Here is a 16,657-nt window from a genome sequence, read left to right on the forward strand (position 1 = left end):
GCGCCATTTTCACCGTAATGGCGACATACACTCCCGTTACAGTAATTACCCTTTGAGAGCTGAGCCGAGCATTGCCGGTAAACACAGCTCTGCCGATAGTTATCCACGGATTAGTTTTACTTTTAATAGCGGTGTTTTGGTTAGGTGTCATGTTTTACGTGGATATTTAGGTACAGTTTTTGTTTTGAAATAGCACTCATCTGTCGAAAGTAGGTAAGTATGTCCATAGGATTACGATGCACGAAAAAAGAGTTGCTATGGTAGAGAAACCTTACTAATTAGGTACTCGATTAGGCACCTCTGCATCTTCGTTTTATGATGCATAAATCAAAGTGGGAACAGTTGGATGATCTGATGAACTGCTTGCTGATTTGTAAGATAGGTAAATAAACTAATCAAAAACTACTGAACACATAGTCATCAAATTCTATTAACTAACCAAATCAATTCAGTCATCTCCTATAAATCGCTGAAGATACTTGAAATCTAATTAAATATCCCCTTTTTTAAAGTCGGCTAAAAATCCTACAGTTATTTAATACTGCTAGCGGCCTCTATGAATGTTAAGCTGCAGCTATCAAAACAAAATCATAAAAATGTCAATAGATGGCTCTAGTCGCCTTGAATTTATATTTTCATTTATTATCTTTGTAGATTATCGATCTTTTTTAATCTAAATCCAAGTTTATATTACCAATTTAATATAAACGAATATAATTCTATTGTTTTTTTTTTCACTAGGCCAAAGAGGCTAAATGAAATCCAATGTCACTGTCAAAGTGTCAATTATGTCAATGTCAACTTCGTTTGATTGGTTGGTTTGTTGTTGTCAAAGCTGCTTTGGTTTGTTTCAGGCATTTTTTCAATAAATAAACAAAAATAAGAAACTAATAATGATCGGTGTGCGTTTAAATACTTTTAATGATTCCTCTGGTGAACCGGAACAGGACGCCAACTCAGCATTAACTGAATTAGACAAAGGTATAACCTAACCTTCCTTCCAATAATATTCGATTCACTATTACTTCAGCAAACTATAACTATCTGTATTTATAGGTCTCCGTTCAGGAAAAGTGGGTGAACAATGCGAAGCTATCGTCCGATTCCCGCGATTATTCGAAAAATATCCTTTCCCTATCCTTATCAACTCTTCGTTTCTGAAACTCGCCGATGTCTTTCGTATGGGGAATAATTTCCTTCGTCTATGGGTGCTGCGGGTCTGTCAACAGAGCGAGAAACATTTAGACAAGATTTTGAACGTCGACGAGTTTTTAAGAAGAGTTTTTAGTGTTCTACATTCAAATGACCCGGTGGCCAGGGCTTTGGCATTGAGGACGTTGGGCGCCGTGGCGGGAATTATACCAGAGAGGCAGAATGTGCATCATGCCATACGCAGAGGACTTGACAGCCATGATAACGTGGAGGTTGATGCTGCTATCTATGCTACTACGAGATTTGCTGAGCATTCCAAGTAGGTTTTAGTTATTTCTTTCAAATTTTGTCTTTAATTGCCTCAATAACCTATTTAGATGTAGTATTTTTTTTATAATATGTATTTTTTGTTAGCTTTCTTTCTTTTATAATATTTCTTCCATATTTTTCCAGTGCATTTGCGGTGGCTATGTGCAACAAGCTGTGGGACATGGTGGACTGTGAGAGCACCGCTGCTGAGCGCAGAGCGAAGCTTGTCAGAGCATTGAGAACTGTACATGGTGGAGGTAAGTTTTTAATGAACATTGAAAACATACATCTCTTCAGTGATTCACCATATGATAATAGATCAGAAATTAACATCATAAATATACTAATTTCACATGAACTGGAAAAACTTAGATACTTAATAGTAAAATGCCACTCTATCTGTTTTTGAATTAAAACAGTTTTTTTTTAATTATTCCTCAGCTGTAAGAGCCCAAGGAGTCCTGAAACTACTGCGGTCATTACTAGAAAGGTTTCCATCATCAAGTTCGGTCCGTGCCGCCATCACTGCGCTCACACACATCGCTGCTGACACTGTAGTGCATGTGCCTGATCAAGTAAGTTTGTTTTTAAACTGAATTTATAAACAACATCTTTCGGGATCCAAGTCAACCTCTCCTGCGCGGTCCAAACCCCCATGAGTTACACACCCACAGTTCGGCCCCAAGTGTCAGAGCCTCTGACGGAAGCCAGCCTGACGCTGGGACCTGGGGTGTATACAACCTCCGGGCGAGATCGATCAAAGGATCGAAAGGTGTGGAGACGAAGTGGGGACGCCTTTGCTCGGCAGTGGGACAGTTCGGGCTAAAAAAAATTAATATATAATAACCTTGTTCACTAATATTACATGAAAGTCCGAATCCGGATGTTGTGACAAGTAGTTTATAGTTGAAATACTAGTATTTACTGGGATATTTTTGTTTATTTAAACAGGTTCTGCAATAAGTTGTGTTATATTAATATCCATTGCTCTCATATTCGGATACTGGAAACTGACCCCAACATAGTTGGGAAAAAAGGCTTGGCGGATGATGCTCTCATACTCGGGTGTGACGAAAGTATAAGGGGGCAGGTCATTGCAGCGTACAGCCTGTGTCGTGTAATAATATGGTGTATAATAAAGAATCTCAATCTATATACCTACCTATTTATCTATATTTTTTCCCAGGTGGAACTCCTCCTAAGCATAGCAATGAACGACGCCCGCTCGTCCGTCCGTCGCGCCGCGCTACTGGGGCTGCGCAAGCTGGCCGAGCACGCGGCGCTGTGGCCGGCCGACTGCGTGGAGAAGCTCGTCCGCGCCGCCACCGACAGCCACGAGATGGAACACACCATGCTGTGTCTGCAAGTCATGCAGGTCAGGAAATATACTGAAAAAATTACAGCTGTTCGCCCATTTAGGAGAATTTATTCTCCTACCTAAAATAACTCAACCACCCAATGAGTCTTCCAAGTACACATTTCAAATATAAAATTCCCAGACATATTCATGACACCTTATTTCAAACAGTCCCATCATATTCGTATCCCCCTCCCCTTCTCAACAGAAGCTGGTATCAGTGACGGTGACAGCATTCCCTGATAATAGAATAGCTGTGTGTAAAAGAGTATCTAACTCTTTTACACACACCATAATATAACACATAGATTTATTAAAACAATTTATTGTGAACGAATCGAATTGCCATATTCAAATTCTAAATTCCATATTCAAACACAAGCTCCTCCCCTTCCCCAACAGAAGCTAGTATCAATTCCATATTCAAACTTTCCCCAAACAGAAGCTGGTGTCAATTCCATATTCAAACTCTGTCCACAGAAGCTGGTGTCAATTCCATATTCAAACTCTGTCCACAGAAGCTGGTGTCAATTCCATATTCAAACTCCCTCAACAAAAGCTGATGTCAATTCCATATTCAAACTTGCCCCAACAGAAGCTGGTGTCAATTCCATATTCAAACTTCTCCCCACAGAAGCTGGTGTCATGCCCGGCAGTGTGCGCGGCGGCGGCGAGCGGCGCGGGCGGGTGCGCGGCGCTGCGCCGCTACTGCAGCGACGCCACGCTGTCGGCTGATCTTACAAGAGCTGCCACTGCTGCCGATGTGTTAACCAGGCTTGTGGTGCATTGGTGAGTTGGCATGTTAATCTGATTTTAACTGACTTCTGTACAAGAAAAAAATTTAGATACATAGATAGATTATTCGTTATTGTAGGTACACCAAAAAATAAATTTGCAACACTTTACATCACAATTATAACACAAAGAAAAGTACAATAGGTAGTATTATCGCTAGAAATTTCCTCCAGACCACCTTTGGCTGGAGTTTATTGGCTGAAAATATTGAAAACAGACAGTTCTTAATTATATGGATGGATAGTCTTGGAAAAAACACTCCTTCACGACAAACAAACCTAAGACGACCAACTGACCAAAATCATAAGTTTAGTGCCATCCACTGCTGATCGTAGATCGTCTCTAGCAATGAAAGCCAATATTCCAGGATTGTATACGTGTGTCGGAATCCGATGTGATGATTCCATCATACCATGATTGGCCTTATGATTAATCATAAATTATTTATTTACTAGAATAAATGGCATACATCTGAATTAATATTATTAATTTTAGCTACGAAGAATGTATACCAGTGGAGGGGGGTGAACTAATGCTGGCTTTGGAAACACTGGTCATAGCTACCGGGGAGAATGACAACCCTAATAATATCAAGTCGCTGAGAGTTGCGCTGCGTTGCTTGGTAAGTGAAAGGTTCACCAATAATATGAAAATTATGTAGTTAGGAAAAGTCTAGGCAGATGATTGATACTAATTAGGTACATTCCACAGGTACAACTAAGCCGCGCCGAAGCATCAGCTTACGCGGGCCGCACCGCCAACGTGGTCGGAACCCAGCTGCAGGCCTGCGCCAGCACCGGCGGGGCCCGCACCGCAGCCCTGCTGGAGGCGCTGGCGGCGCTCGGCGGAGCCCCCCACGCGTCCGCGCATCTAGCACCCGCCATGCCGGCGCTGCATCACGCGCTGAGCTTGTTGCCGAGGTGAGTGATATATAAGGGAGTGTAATAGGATATAAGGGAGTGCCCACCTACATGTTATATAATCCTACCTTTGTGATCCGATCGATCATGAATTGGGCAAGCAGGTCCAGTGGTTGTGCTCTTATTGATGCGGCACAATGTCATTTACCAGAGTTTACAGTAACTTTCACAATTACAAATCATTCTGACTTCGGAAGTCAAGTATGTTTGATACTATAAATTTTTTTTCCAGTGAAAATGCCATAGAGAATCCGCCAGACGACGGCACGGCACTAGTGCTGCTATACACGGTACTGTTCCAAGAGCGAGCGGGCAAGGCACTGACGCACAAGATCAGTCCCGCGTGGCAGGAACAGATACTGAACACTCTACAGCCCGCTGACGGCTGGGTGAGGTATCGAGTCGCTAGGGCTGCGCTCAGGTGTGTTTTATCGATATTTGAAGAAGTTCTAATGGCATGTTTTATTGATGCTATCAAAGTAAAAAAAAAATCTCTAATTTTTGGCCTGTCACAATGTATACATACAAGGAATTTGAGATAATATATTGTTAGCTGCCAGTGGTTACATAAAGGGCAGCAGAGACGAGCGACCATCGACACCCCACCATTCAGTCGTGTATCTCTGCTTGGAGGATTCCATTTTCGAACGTCATTGTGACAAGACATGCTATAGTTTGACGGGAATACGATTTTGCCGCGCTTTTGAATACTTTTGTTCAATCGTAGTTGATTTTCATGTTAAAACTATTTCTTGTTATTTCCTTGTTAAATAAACCTGCTTCTGGTTCTTAAAATCAGAAGTGGGATAGTCTCACTCCCACTATAAAGTTTTTGATTTCAGTTTAGATTCATTGGCACTTTTTATTAAGTACGACGCGGTGTAAGGAAACCCGCCGACCAAAGTTTTTGCTGTTCTATTTTAATTTTGTAATGGATTGCAGTGCGCTGCATAGATTGGTATGTTCAAGATGCTATGCAGGCAGCGTAAGTGATACCAATAAATATGTTGGTTGGTTTACTTGTTGTGGAACAAAAATAATACGGAAGGTCTATTATATTCTGAAGAATTAATGACATCAATGCCCAAATAACTGGAAGAATACATTGAAGGATAGCATTAATGTGGACTGCATAAATTCCATTATTGGAAAAATCACAAAGGAACATTGGTTTTATTTATTTTTATGGAAATAACAGGTCTGGTAACTATGGTTGTTGGTCAACAAATTGATTGAACATAGTCACATGATAAATTATTAATCAAAATGTTTGTGTTATAATCGAATTAATGATTGCTTTTGTTTTCATGCGGATATAACGATGAAATAAGTTGAGAAGTTATGATGCTTCCGATTTATAGCGCAAGCAGTGCCTATTGCTTGAGCTTAGAACGGTGATGCTGTTGGGACTCTTGTGTGCTTCGGGCGGAATGAGTTTCTGCTTATGTATTGCCGTGGTGTCTGTGAACAACATGCTTTGCTCCCACTATGTTCCAGATGTTACGAGAAGTATCCTGTAATGTGCCTACCTGTATGTAAATGGTGAGATCAATCCGGTTTTATTTAGCCTTTATGTAATACATGACTTGTAATCCATTTTGGTAACTTATTGGTTAAAAACATACAGAAAGTGTTGAGTGAAACCTTGAGTTAGAATCTCAGGTGCCACCGCTAATGACCAACGGGTTGATTTTTTAATACAAAACTTAGATAAATGTTTTAAAGCTTGAACAAAATGATATACAAGCTGGAATAATAATGTGCATCTTTTGTTTGCATTTAAAATGTGTTTGTCCCATGAAATCGAATAACTAACAGGCTTATTATGTAAATGAGCTCAGTAATGTTTATTCCTAATCTTTTTGCTTATGAGAGTTTCAACAAGTACACAGAAATATAAGTTTACTGCTGTTGTGATATAACTGCACACTGTTTTGATATTGGCTTACTCAATTTACTTACACCAAAGTGGAATAGTTCAAATTGTGCATCAGCCTCTAGATTTGTTAGTTTGATTTATTTATCTGTTTCTACTTTTGATTCTATTGAGTTGTGTAGTATCTATGATGTATATCAGGGTGACTTGGAAAAGACCCATTGGCCTGTCTGATGGCATTGAGGTGCCCGAAAAGAGACTTGTGTACTCTTTTAAACTCTTTGGTACAGGTTTGTAAACTCTTTGGTACAGTTGGTGTTATGCCGCTGTAGTTGTGGCCTTCGAAGGCCTGTAGAGCTCAAGAAAGGGATACAACCAATATCTAAGATCCCAATGGAAGGCAATGGCGTAATTCGCATTTTATAAATTGAAAGTCTGTTTACCGACCTTGGTTATTATTTCATTTTACTGATTATGTAATTTGGGTGCATTAATTGGTGATGTCAACTTTCAAATCTGTAACATGACAATGCATGAGAGTCTTTCAATTGAATGTTTGTTTGCTATAGCCAGATGCTTGCTTGCTTGTCTTTTGACTACAGGTTTTGAGGATAAGCCTAAGTCAGAAAACACTATGAGGTCACCAATTTGAGAACTATGCAAGGTGATGGTGTAAGCGCTGCACGTGCTGTGCCACTTGACATACTACGAGTGCTGTGACACTTCAAGCGCCTCGGTGCTGTGCTGCTGCACGAGTTTTGCATGCTGTATAGGGTGCCAACTGCCAGTACCTCGTTTGGCATACTCCAGTAATGATAGCCAGTGGATGGTAGACCTGGTATATCATGCATCGAGGTCAGGTGATCTGTTCTATTTTTCATATGGCTTTTTGATTCCATATTGGAAGCTATTATGCTCTTACCTGTATTAAGAGGAAAAATGTGTTATAATGTACCAACCATTGGTATTGTTGCTCATGAGTATGCTGTGTAGCAAAATATGAAGTAAAGTTAATTACACGTAATTTACTAAAACATAATGATGGTTGTGTTTTGATTTTGAGTGTTGCTGACACATGATTAGTACTGACACTATTTCTGAGACAGGGTTCCAAAGTTGAGTTTGTCAAGGTTATGCCTCGAATTTATTTCTTTAAAAGCGAAAAGCTTACCAGATTTTGATGGTCAGAAGTGGCCGAGCGAAATGTATGTCGTGAGTGCTTGTTCACAGAGTTGTACACAAAAATATGTAACGGCGGTGTCGCAGCAAACCAGCGCTGTAGTACCGGTGCGGCTGGTCTTAGCATCAGCGCCACTGTGTGGGTACTGCTGGTGGCGGCACGAGCGCTGCTGAGCCGGTGCTGCTGGTTGCGGCACGAGCGCTGCTGAGCCGGTGCTGCTGGTCGCGGCACGAGCGCTGCTGATCCGGTGCTGCTGGTCGCGGCACGAGCACTGTTGAGCCGGTGCTGCTGGTCGCGGCACGAGCGCTGTTGAGCCGGTGCTGCTGGTCGTAGCATGAGCGCCGCTGAGCCGGTGCTGCTGGTCGTGGCACGAGTACTGCTGAGCCGGTGCTGCTGGTCGCGGCACGAGCGCTGCTGAGCCGGTGCTGCTGGTGGCGGCACGAGTACTGCTGAGCCGGTGCTGCTGGTTGCGGCACGAGTGCTGCTGTGCCGGTGCTGCTGGCAGATTGCTGTCGTAGCTTGCCATGATGACGTCAATGTGGCGTTGAAAGAAGACGACTCTGGTGGTGGAGTTGCTACCGAGTCGAGTGGACGCTGTGGTCTGCTCAGCCTTATTGAAAGTTGAGAGCATGCTAGTGGTGCTGATGTGTTGGGCCACTGATTGACGTGGTATTGTTGCGATAATCCATGTTGGATTATATATCACGTTGTGACACTGATTCTGTCATTCACGATGCACTGAATTTTATCTATATTCGTGTAAAGTCTGAAGTATTTGTTCTTAGTAACATCTTTCTACAGACCTTTGCCCGGGGGCGCTTGAGTGCACGCTTGCGCCCACGGTATAACTAACAAGTAAATTTTATTCCTTCTTACATTTTTCTTATGATATATGCTTCAGCCTTATACACGGTACCTTCTTCTTCTTCTTGGCGAGTCGATGGTAACTTAAATTTTGGAGGCCCAATATTTCGCTGTACACGGTACCAAGTTAATAATTACATGATTGATATTGAATAATTTACATGATTTCTTTATATGTTGTATGTGTGTACGTGTATGAGTAAACACTGGGAGGTATGCAAACTTTGGAGCCTATGCCTACGGTGTGGAAACCTTGCGCGGTATGCAAACTTTTGAGCCTATGCCGGCGAGTCACTGGGAGGTATGCAAACTTTTGGAGCCTATGCCTACAGTGCGGAAACCTTGCGCGGTATGCAAACTTTTGAGCCTATGCCGGCGAGTCACTGGGAGGTATGCAAACTTTGGAGCCTATGCCTACGGTGCGGAAACCTTGCGCGGTATGCAAACTTTTGAGCCTATGCCGGCGAGTCACTGGGAGGTATGCAAACTTTTGGAGCCTATGCCTACAGTGCGGAAACCTTGCGCGGTATGCAAACTTTTGAGCCTATGCCGGCGAGTCACTGGGAGGTATGCAAACTTTTGGAGCCTATGCCTACAGTGCGGAAACCTTGCGCGGTATGCAAACTTTTGAGCCTATGCCGGCGAGTCACTGGGAGGTATGCAAACTTTTGGAGCCTATGCCTACGGTGCGGAAATCTTATGCGATATACAAACTTTTGAGCTTATGTCGGCGAGTCACTGGGTGGTATACCAGTGTTTTGTTATTTATGTTGAACCAATTATTTGATTTAAAGTTAATGTTATTTATTTTCGAGTCGCTGGGTGGTATACCAGTGTTTTGTTATTTATTTTGAACCAATTATTTAATTTAAAGTTGATGTTATTTATTTTCGAGTCGCTGGGTGGTATACCAGTGTTTTGTTATTTATGTTGAACCAATTATTTGATTTAAAGTTGATGTTATTTATTTTCGAGTCGCTGGGTGGTATACCAGTGTTTTGTTATTTATTTTGAACCAATTATTTGATTTAAAGTTGATGTTATTCATTTTCGAGTCGCAGGGTGGTATACCAGTGTTTTGTTATTTATTTTGAACCAATTATTTGATTTAAAGTTGATGTTATTTATTTTCGAGTCGCTGGGTGGTATACCAGTGTTTTGTTATTTATGTTGAACCAATTATTTGATTTAAAGTTGATGTTATTTATTTTCGAGTCGCTGGGTGGTATACCAGTGTTTTGTTATTTATTTTGTACCAGTCATTTGATTTAAAGTTGATGTTATTTATTTTCGAGTCGCTGGGTGGTATACCAGTGTTCTGTTATTAATTTTGTATCTGTTATTTGATTTAAAGTTGATGTTATTTATTTTTCATTGTTTAAATGAATTAGTTCTTTGTTTGAGGTTTGTAATACCTCGAATAATGTTTATTCTGAAAGTTTCATGTGTCCAGAAAACGATGACGAGCACGTTAACCAATCGAGATTCAATTATGACGAAATTGAGCCAGGTCCAACTCGCTTATTGAATGTGCAGGTGTTCCGAGACACAACCAGGCTCAGCCAGATCCTGCCGAGGACGTCAGGGTGTCAGGAGAGGCCGTGTTAGCTGCCAGTGGTTACATAAAGGGCAGCAGAGACGAGCGACCATCGACACCCCACCATTCAGTCGTGTATCTCTGCTTGGAGGATTCCATTTTCGAACGTCATTGTGACAAGACATGCTATAGTTTGACGGGAATACGATTTTGCCGCGCTTTTGAATACTTTTGTTCAATCGTAGTTGATTTTCATGTTAAAACTATTTCTTGTTATTTCCTTGTTAAATAAACCTGCTTCTGGTTCTTAAAAATATTGTATTTTTTTCAACCAGGTACGGTCACCACAGTTTAGCGGCGGCCATATTGAAGCGTCTGTCAGAGGAAGCCCCGAGTGAGGCGGCTCAGCGCTGGCTGACTGCGCTATACCGCGCCGCCGCTGCCGATGCCAAACTAGTTGAAGATGGTGAGTCGCGACAAACTTTATATCGTCTTGTCACCCTCACCCTTCCAAAGGAAAAAATCTTAAATTACATCCATGGCATTTCCTTGTTTTTTAAGAACTTGCCTCAACTATACCTCGACATGTAGTGTAGTTCTGTATTTTATTGATACGTCTACCCCTCATTACCACCTGAGGACCCTGTCTGTCGGAAGGTTGACATGCCCAACATCCTGTCTTGCAATTTTGTGTGTCGCTGTGTAAAAAACAATTTTAAGTATTAGTAGTACATAAAGAGAATACATAGTCCTAGTATAAAAGTGTGTATATAGGGGTGAGTATATAAGGGTACTAAATAAAATAATATAATAGGTATAAGTTGTTGGAGGAAGTACCATTGCCTTTGCAAAATCTGTACCTGGGTAATTCTTGCCATCATCTTTTCATCATTCGTAACACGGCCAACTTTCTGGCTTCAGTCCAATTCAATTGCAATAAATCCCTTCAGGTATATCGGGTCTCGAAGAAGCCAGCTCCGGTTGGGAGGTAGCCAGCGGGTGGGGCGGCGCAGGCGGGGCTGGTGGGGGCGGCGCGGGGGGCTGCGGGGGCGGGTGCGCGGGCTGCGGGGCGTGTTCCCCCCTGGCGCCGGCGTGGATGAAGGCGAGGGCGCATGCGCTTAATGCCTTGGCCAGGACTGCACATGCGGCGAGATCGCTGTGTACGCAACCACCACCTGCGATTGCGCATACTTTCTCACAGGTCAGTTACTATTATTGCAATAAATCCCTTTAGGTATATCTGGTCTAGGAGATGCCAGCTCCGGCTGGGAAGTATCTAGTGCGTGGGGCGGGTGGGGGTGGCGAAGAGCTTGTTCCGCCCTTGCGCCGGCGTGGATGAAGGCGAGGGTACATGCGCTTAATGCCTTGGCCAGGACTGCCCATGCGGCGAGGTCGCTATGTACTCAGCCGCCGCCGGCCATTGCGCATACATTTTCGAACAGTCAAGATCGAACGATCTCACCAATGAATGTGGCCAGGAAGCAGTGGATGCAAGTTGGTGAACAATGCCTGGGGATTTTTTTTATGTATGTACATTATGGCACATAACTATAGTTCTCCCCAAACTTCTTGTCGTCACGGAATTGCACGAGTCGCTGCGCATAAACCAATTTTAGGTTAGGGTGGAAACGGAGGATATTCTTCCATGCTGATGACTCTACGTTAACACAGCTGCATATACATACACATAGCAACACCACTTTTTTTAACGAAATCAAAAATCATCAAATGACCCGCTGTGGGTTAGCAGCGGTGAGGGAGTGTCAGAATCTTACTGACTAAAAACCGTCATGTTCCGTCGTAGGCCTTTTATGTACCAGGGCCGCGGTAACTCTTTCGAACAATCCAGCAGCCCCGGCCATAGCAACACCTCTAACAGTAAGTAGATAGATAGATAGATAGATAAAGCGTTTACTCAGACAAACAAAAAGACACCACAAAGATACCTACACAATAGGAAATTAAACAAAACAAAAAGTGGGTAGAAAGACAGACATAAAATATAAACAGAAATTAACGGCGCTGTGCAGTGTCCTAAGTTTGCACCGAATGGGTGTCCAGCTGTCAGGTAGAATACCTGACGCTAGTATTCTGCTGGATCCCTAAAATGACGAAGTCCACACACAGAGTCAACGCGACCCCGCGCTGAAGGCGGGCGCGTTCGCCGGCGCGGTCCGCAAGGCCGCCCGCGCGGTCGCCGCCGTCGCGCACAAGTACGCCGCCATAGCGAGCACCGCCTTCCATGCTGATGATTGTACACTAACCCAGCTGCACATACATACACACAGCAACACAGCTAACAGTAGCTACACACACAGAGTCAACGCGACCCCGCGCTGAAGGCGGGCGCGTTCGCCGGCGCGGTCCGCAAGGCCGCCCGCGCGGTCGCCGCCGTCGCGCACAAGTACGCCGCCATAGCGAGCACCGCCTTCCATGCTGATGATTGTACACTAACCCAGCTGCACATACATACACACAGCAACACAGCTAACAGTAGCTACACACACAGAGTCAACGCGACCCCGCGCTGAAGGCGGGCGCGTTCGCCGGCGCGGTCCGCAAGGCCGCCCGCGCGGTCGCCGCCGTCGCGCACAAGTACGCCGCCATAGCGAGCACCGCCTTCCATGCTGATGATTGTACACTAACCCAGCTGCACATACATACACACAGCAACACAGCTAACAGTAGCTACACACACAGAGTCAACGCGACCCCGCGCTGAAGGCGGGCGCGTTCGCCGGCGCGGTCCGCAAGGCCGCCCGCGCGGTCGCCGCCGTCGCGCACAAGTACGCCGCCATAGCGAGCACCGCCTTCCATGCTGATGATTCTACGCTCAGGCAGCTGCAAATGTATCCTTTTTTTCAAATATGTAAATTGCCAAAATCTAGGATCTGCAGATCTGGCTAGGTTTTTGCGGATATGAAGACCTTGTCCTGCATAATTCAGCAATTAATTTACACATTCGTAATAATTTTACCGAAGGCGAATCCTGGACTAAATTATTTTTAATCTGACAGACAAATATCGCATTGTAACACGTTTTCTTTCGACACCTTTCTTTAAAGGCGTTCCAAAAATGCTTACCTTATTTAAATGGTCCCGATTTTTCTTCCAAAAAATAATTAGAAGAAAGACAAAATATCAGACTCAAGTCCATTACCAAGAAATATTGCAAAAAAATCTCCTGAACCGCCCCCCAGTTCGCAGCACACATACAACCAACTAGCTCAGTTCCTGGACCGCATCACCTCATCCAGTCAGGAACGACCCACAGACCTGGACAGCGTGGATTTCAAGCCCACCACGTTGGAAGAAATGATTGCCTTGTCAGCCAGTAACGCGCTCAATGAGATCTCTACGAAGCTGTTCGATAATCCGACGACTAATCCTGGGATTACACATCGGGTGAGTGCTGTTATGTTTATGGTGGTTATAAAAAATATCGGTATATTGTTGATTAAATTTCCTAAAGGAGTAAATCCGTGGAAACTATTGCCCGTACAGGAATATAGCCTTTGTTACTCGGGAAGAGTGTAGCTTTCCAACAGTGAAAGATTTTTTTCCAAATCAATTCAGTAGCTTCGGAGCCTTTAAGGCTCGAGCAGACCGGATGCGTATGCGTAACCACGCGCGTAGTCACGCGCGTAGTTACGGCGTAACCATGAGTTGTAATGTATGGAAATGTATGAGACAGGCCACACCGCTTGCGTAACGTAGACACGCGCGTCGTTACGCAAGCGGTGTGGCCTGTCTCATACATTTCCATACATTACAACTCATGGTTACACCGTAACTACGCGCGTGACTACGCGCGTGGTTACGCATACGCATCCGGTCTGCTGGAGCCTTTACAATCAAATGATAATTGATATTTAGATTGTAAGCACTGCAAATAAATAATAGAACCCAATGGAGTATATCAGAAGATTCAATTTGGCACTAAAGATTTGTATCAAATAAGAAACAGGTTGTTCGAATTTCAAATAAGAAAATTCAAGTTTGGCCAGATGTTCTAAATTTAAATGACGTTAGAACATTGCTACACAACTTGCTACAACAGACTTTCATGTAAAGAATCTGTTCGAAATTCGAATAGGAGTACTTTTTAGAGAAGCGATAAGACTACTTATACGTATTTCAAGGAAACAGCGATTTTTATGGTTACGGAATAGGACCAACTTTCGACATTTCTGTTGTGCTTTAAGCTGAGCGATAAGAATACTCCCCCGTATAGCTTGTTGTCTTTACCCAGCACATGGACGCAGTGCTAGCCGCGGTCCGCGCGTGCAGCGGCGGCTGCGTGTGGAGCCGCGGCGTGTGCGCGGGGCGGGCGAGCGGCGCGCTGTGCCGCGTGTCGCTGTCGCCCGCCTGGCGCGCGCCGCCGCCCGAGCACGCGGCCGCGCTGCCGCTGTCGCACCGCCTCGCGCTCAAGCTGGAGGGCGTCGTGCTGCCGCTCAGGTGATCGAATCATATCAGAAATCGTTTATTCAAACCTTTTTTTTTTAACGACGTCAAAAATCATCAAATGACCCCTCCCGCTGTGGATTAGCAGCGGTGAGGGAGTGTCAGACTCTTACTGACTAAAAACCGTCGTGTTCCGTCATAGGCCTTTTATGTACCAGGGCCGCGGTATCTCTTTCGAACAACCCGCAACCTGGCTGCAAAACAGGACTTTTAAAAAGACAGCCCCCAAAACCACCCAGCCCTCCCTTTACCACTTCTTATGTGTTTTTGGTAGGAAGAAGAAGTGGCGCAACAAACTTTCAAACACAAACACGTTTATTCAAATTAGACTGCTAAATCAGCACTTTTCGAACGTCAGAAATTTACAAAAGACAGCCCCCAAAACCCTTTACCACTTCCTATGTATTTTTGCTGGGAAGAAGTGGCGCAACAAACTCCCCAGCAAGACACAGGTCAGTCCACGGTCTGCCCTATGTATTTCCTTATGTACGCTCCATGAACTGCCGTATGTATTTCCTTATTTACGCTCTATGAACTGCCCTATGTATTTCCTTATGTACGCTCTATGAACTGCCCTATGTATTTCCTTATGATGTCTATGAACTGCCCTATGTATTTCCTTATGTACACTATGAACTCCCCTATGTATTTCCTTATGTACACTCTGAACTGCCCTATGTATTTCCTTATGTACACTCTATGAACTCCCCTATGTATTTCCCTATGTACACTATGAACCCTATGTATTTCCTTACGTACACTCTATGACCAACCCTATGTATTTCCTTATGTACACTCTACGAACTCCCCTATGTATTTCCTTATATACACTCTTTATCCAATAAGGATATTTCAATATTAACGTTTTGATCAACAGCAAACGCCAATGCAAGCGTCAAGTGAAGGGAGTGCAGATTACCGTCACCGCTACGCCGCACCCGCGCACCAATGAAAAGGTGAGTCCTTAAATATTACTTTTACAACCAAATTTTTACAGAAACACAGTCAGTTGCAGATCCATTAAAATTAAAGCTTCTTCTTTAAATATATTTCTAACACTTTTTATCTTGTTGACGAAGCAAGAGTCAGCAATAGATTTAAAGAAGCTTTAACTTTTTGCAACTGACGGACAGTCTACTTTCAGATGATATAAAAGATGAAAAACTGTCCCTAAAGTGCTATTTTTGGATTTATTGAAATTCTTTCACATGTCTATCAAATGATCAAAGTTTTTTTCAAATGAAATGAAATCGTTTATTTTGCAATTAAGTTGGACATTACATCACTTTTACACGTCATTTTAAGAACGCTGAGGTCGGCATTTCCTAACTGACTGATCCCTGAGGAGAAACGCCGAAACCAACTCAAGGGTCATAGTCTCTTTTAAAGTCCAAACCAAATAATAAATCAAATAATATTATGTGTGAGTGTCACCATGTACGCGGAACAAAATAACTATGTACCTACATTTTTCCCCCCAGACGGTGGAATTAACAAACATCCCGCCGGTACTAACAGCGGTACAGACAGTGACTCCGGTCCGCGACTTCTTCTCGGCACAGCAGCTGGTTTCAGTCAACACCCCCGGCCTTTACACTGTGGCAGTCGAAGCGGCCTTTATTGACGAGACCGCTCAGCTCTGGAACACTGGGCCTAGGACTTGTATTGTTATTAAGGTATTTTTTTTTAATATATTTAAAGTAATTTTTTCAACAATAAACCTTTCTACAAATACTAAGTACTCGATTTTCAACGTGTTATGAATTTGTTCTCCTCTCCGGTCCGAGCCGTTCTGTCTGAACGGACCCTTACACAGAAATTTCTTAGCACTACAGCTATAGTCTATTTTTATCTACTTTTTTCTTCTAGGCTCATGAAGACCCCAGTGCCAAGGGAAGCGTGCAAGCTACGCGCGGTAGATTTTGAGTTAACCATTAATTGGTGATTTACTATGTAGATTCTAAGATAACTATGGTATATTCTATTCATATCTCAACATGTAGAAAGTATTTGGAGTTTGAGAATTTCATTAAAACTGTGGTAATTGTATGAACCTTTATCAATAAAGTTATGAAAATAAAATTACATTGTTTTTATTTAACTTTTCATTAAAATATTAAATATATTAATGTTGTTCAACGTAGACAAAAGAATGACAGAATGGTAGTACGACTGTAATATGATGTCACATAAGGAAAATACC

The 16,657-nt window shown here is 43.2% G+C and overlaps 1 protein-coding gene across 1 annotated transcript; it reads left to right on the top strand.

Annotated features, from left to right (window-relative positions):
* The first annotated feature begins 813 nt into the window (after positions 1 to 813).
* LOC124633805 (integrator complex subunit 7) lies at positions 814 to 16,536 on the top strand. Its single transcript, XM_047169152.1, has 17 exons — positions 814 to 981; positions 1,057 to 1,471; positions 1,606 to 1,718; positions 1,903 to 2,036; positions 2,648 to 2,836; positions 3,453 to 3,607; positions 4,109 to 4,235; positions 4,325 to 4,533; positions 4,766 to 4,954; positions 10,326 to 10,456; positions 10,941 to 11,191; positions 12,691 to 12,839; positions 13,191 to 13,395; positions 14,243 to 14,448; positions 15,332 to 15,410; positions 15,936 to 16,130; positions 16,324 to 16,536. Exons 1-17 carry the CDS (start codon positions 894 to 896, stop codon positions 16,378 to 16,380), a joined length of 2,892 nt encoding a protein of 963 aa, XP_047025108.1. The 5' UTR covers positions 814 to 893; the 3' UTR covers positions 16,381 to 16,536.
* The last annotated feature ends 121 nt before the right edge of the window (positions 16,537 to 16,657 follow it).

The sequence above is a fragment of the Helicoverpa zea genome, chromosome 10 (genome assembly GCF_022581195.2).
Source record: "Helicoverpa zea isolate HzStark_Cry1AcR chromosome 10, ilHelZeax1.1, whole genome shotgun sequence".
NCBI lineage: Eukaryota > Metazoa > Arthropoda > Insecta > Lepidoptera > Noctuidae > Helicoverpa > Helicoverpa zea.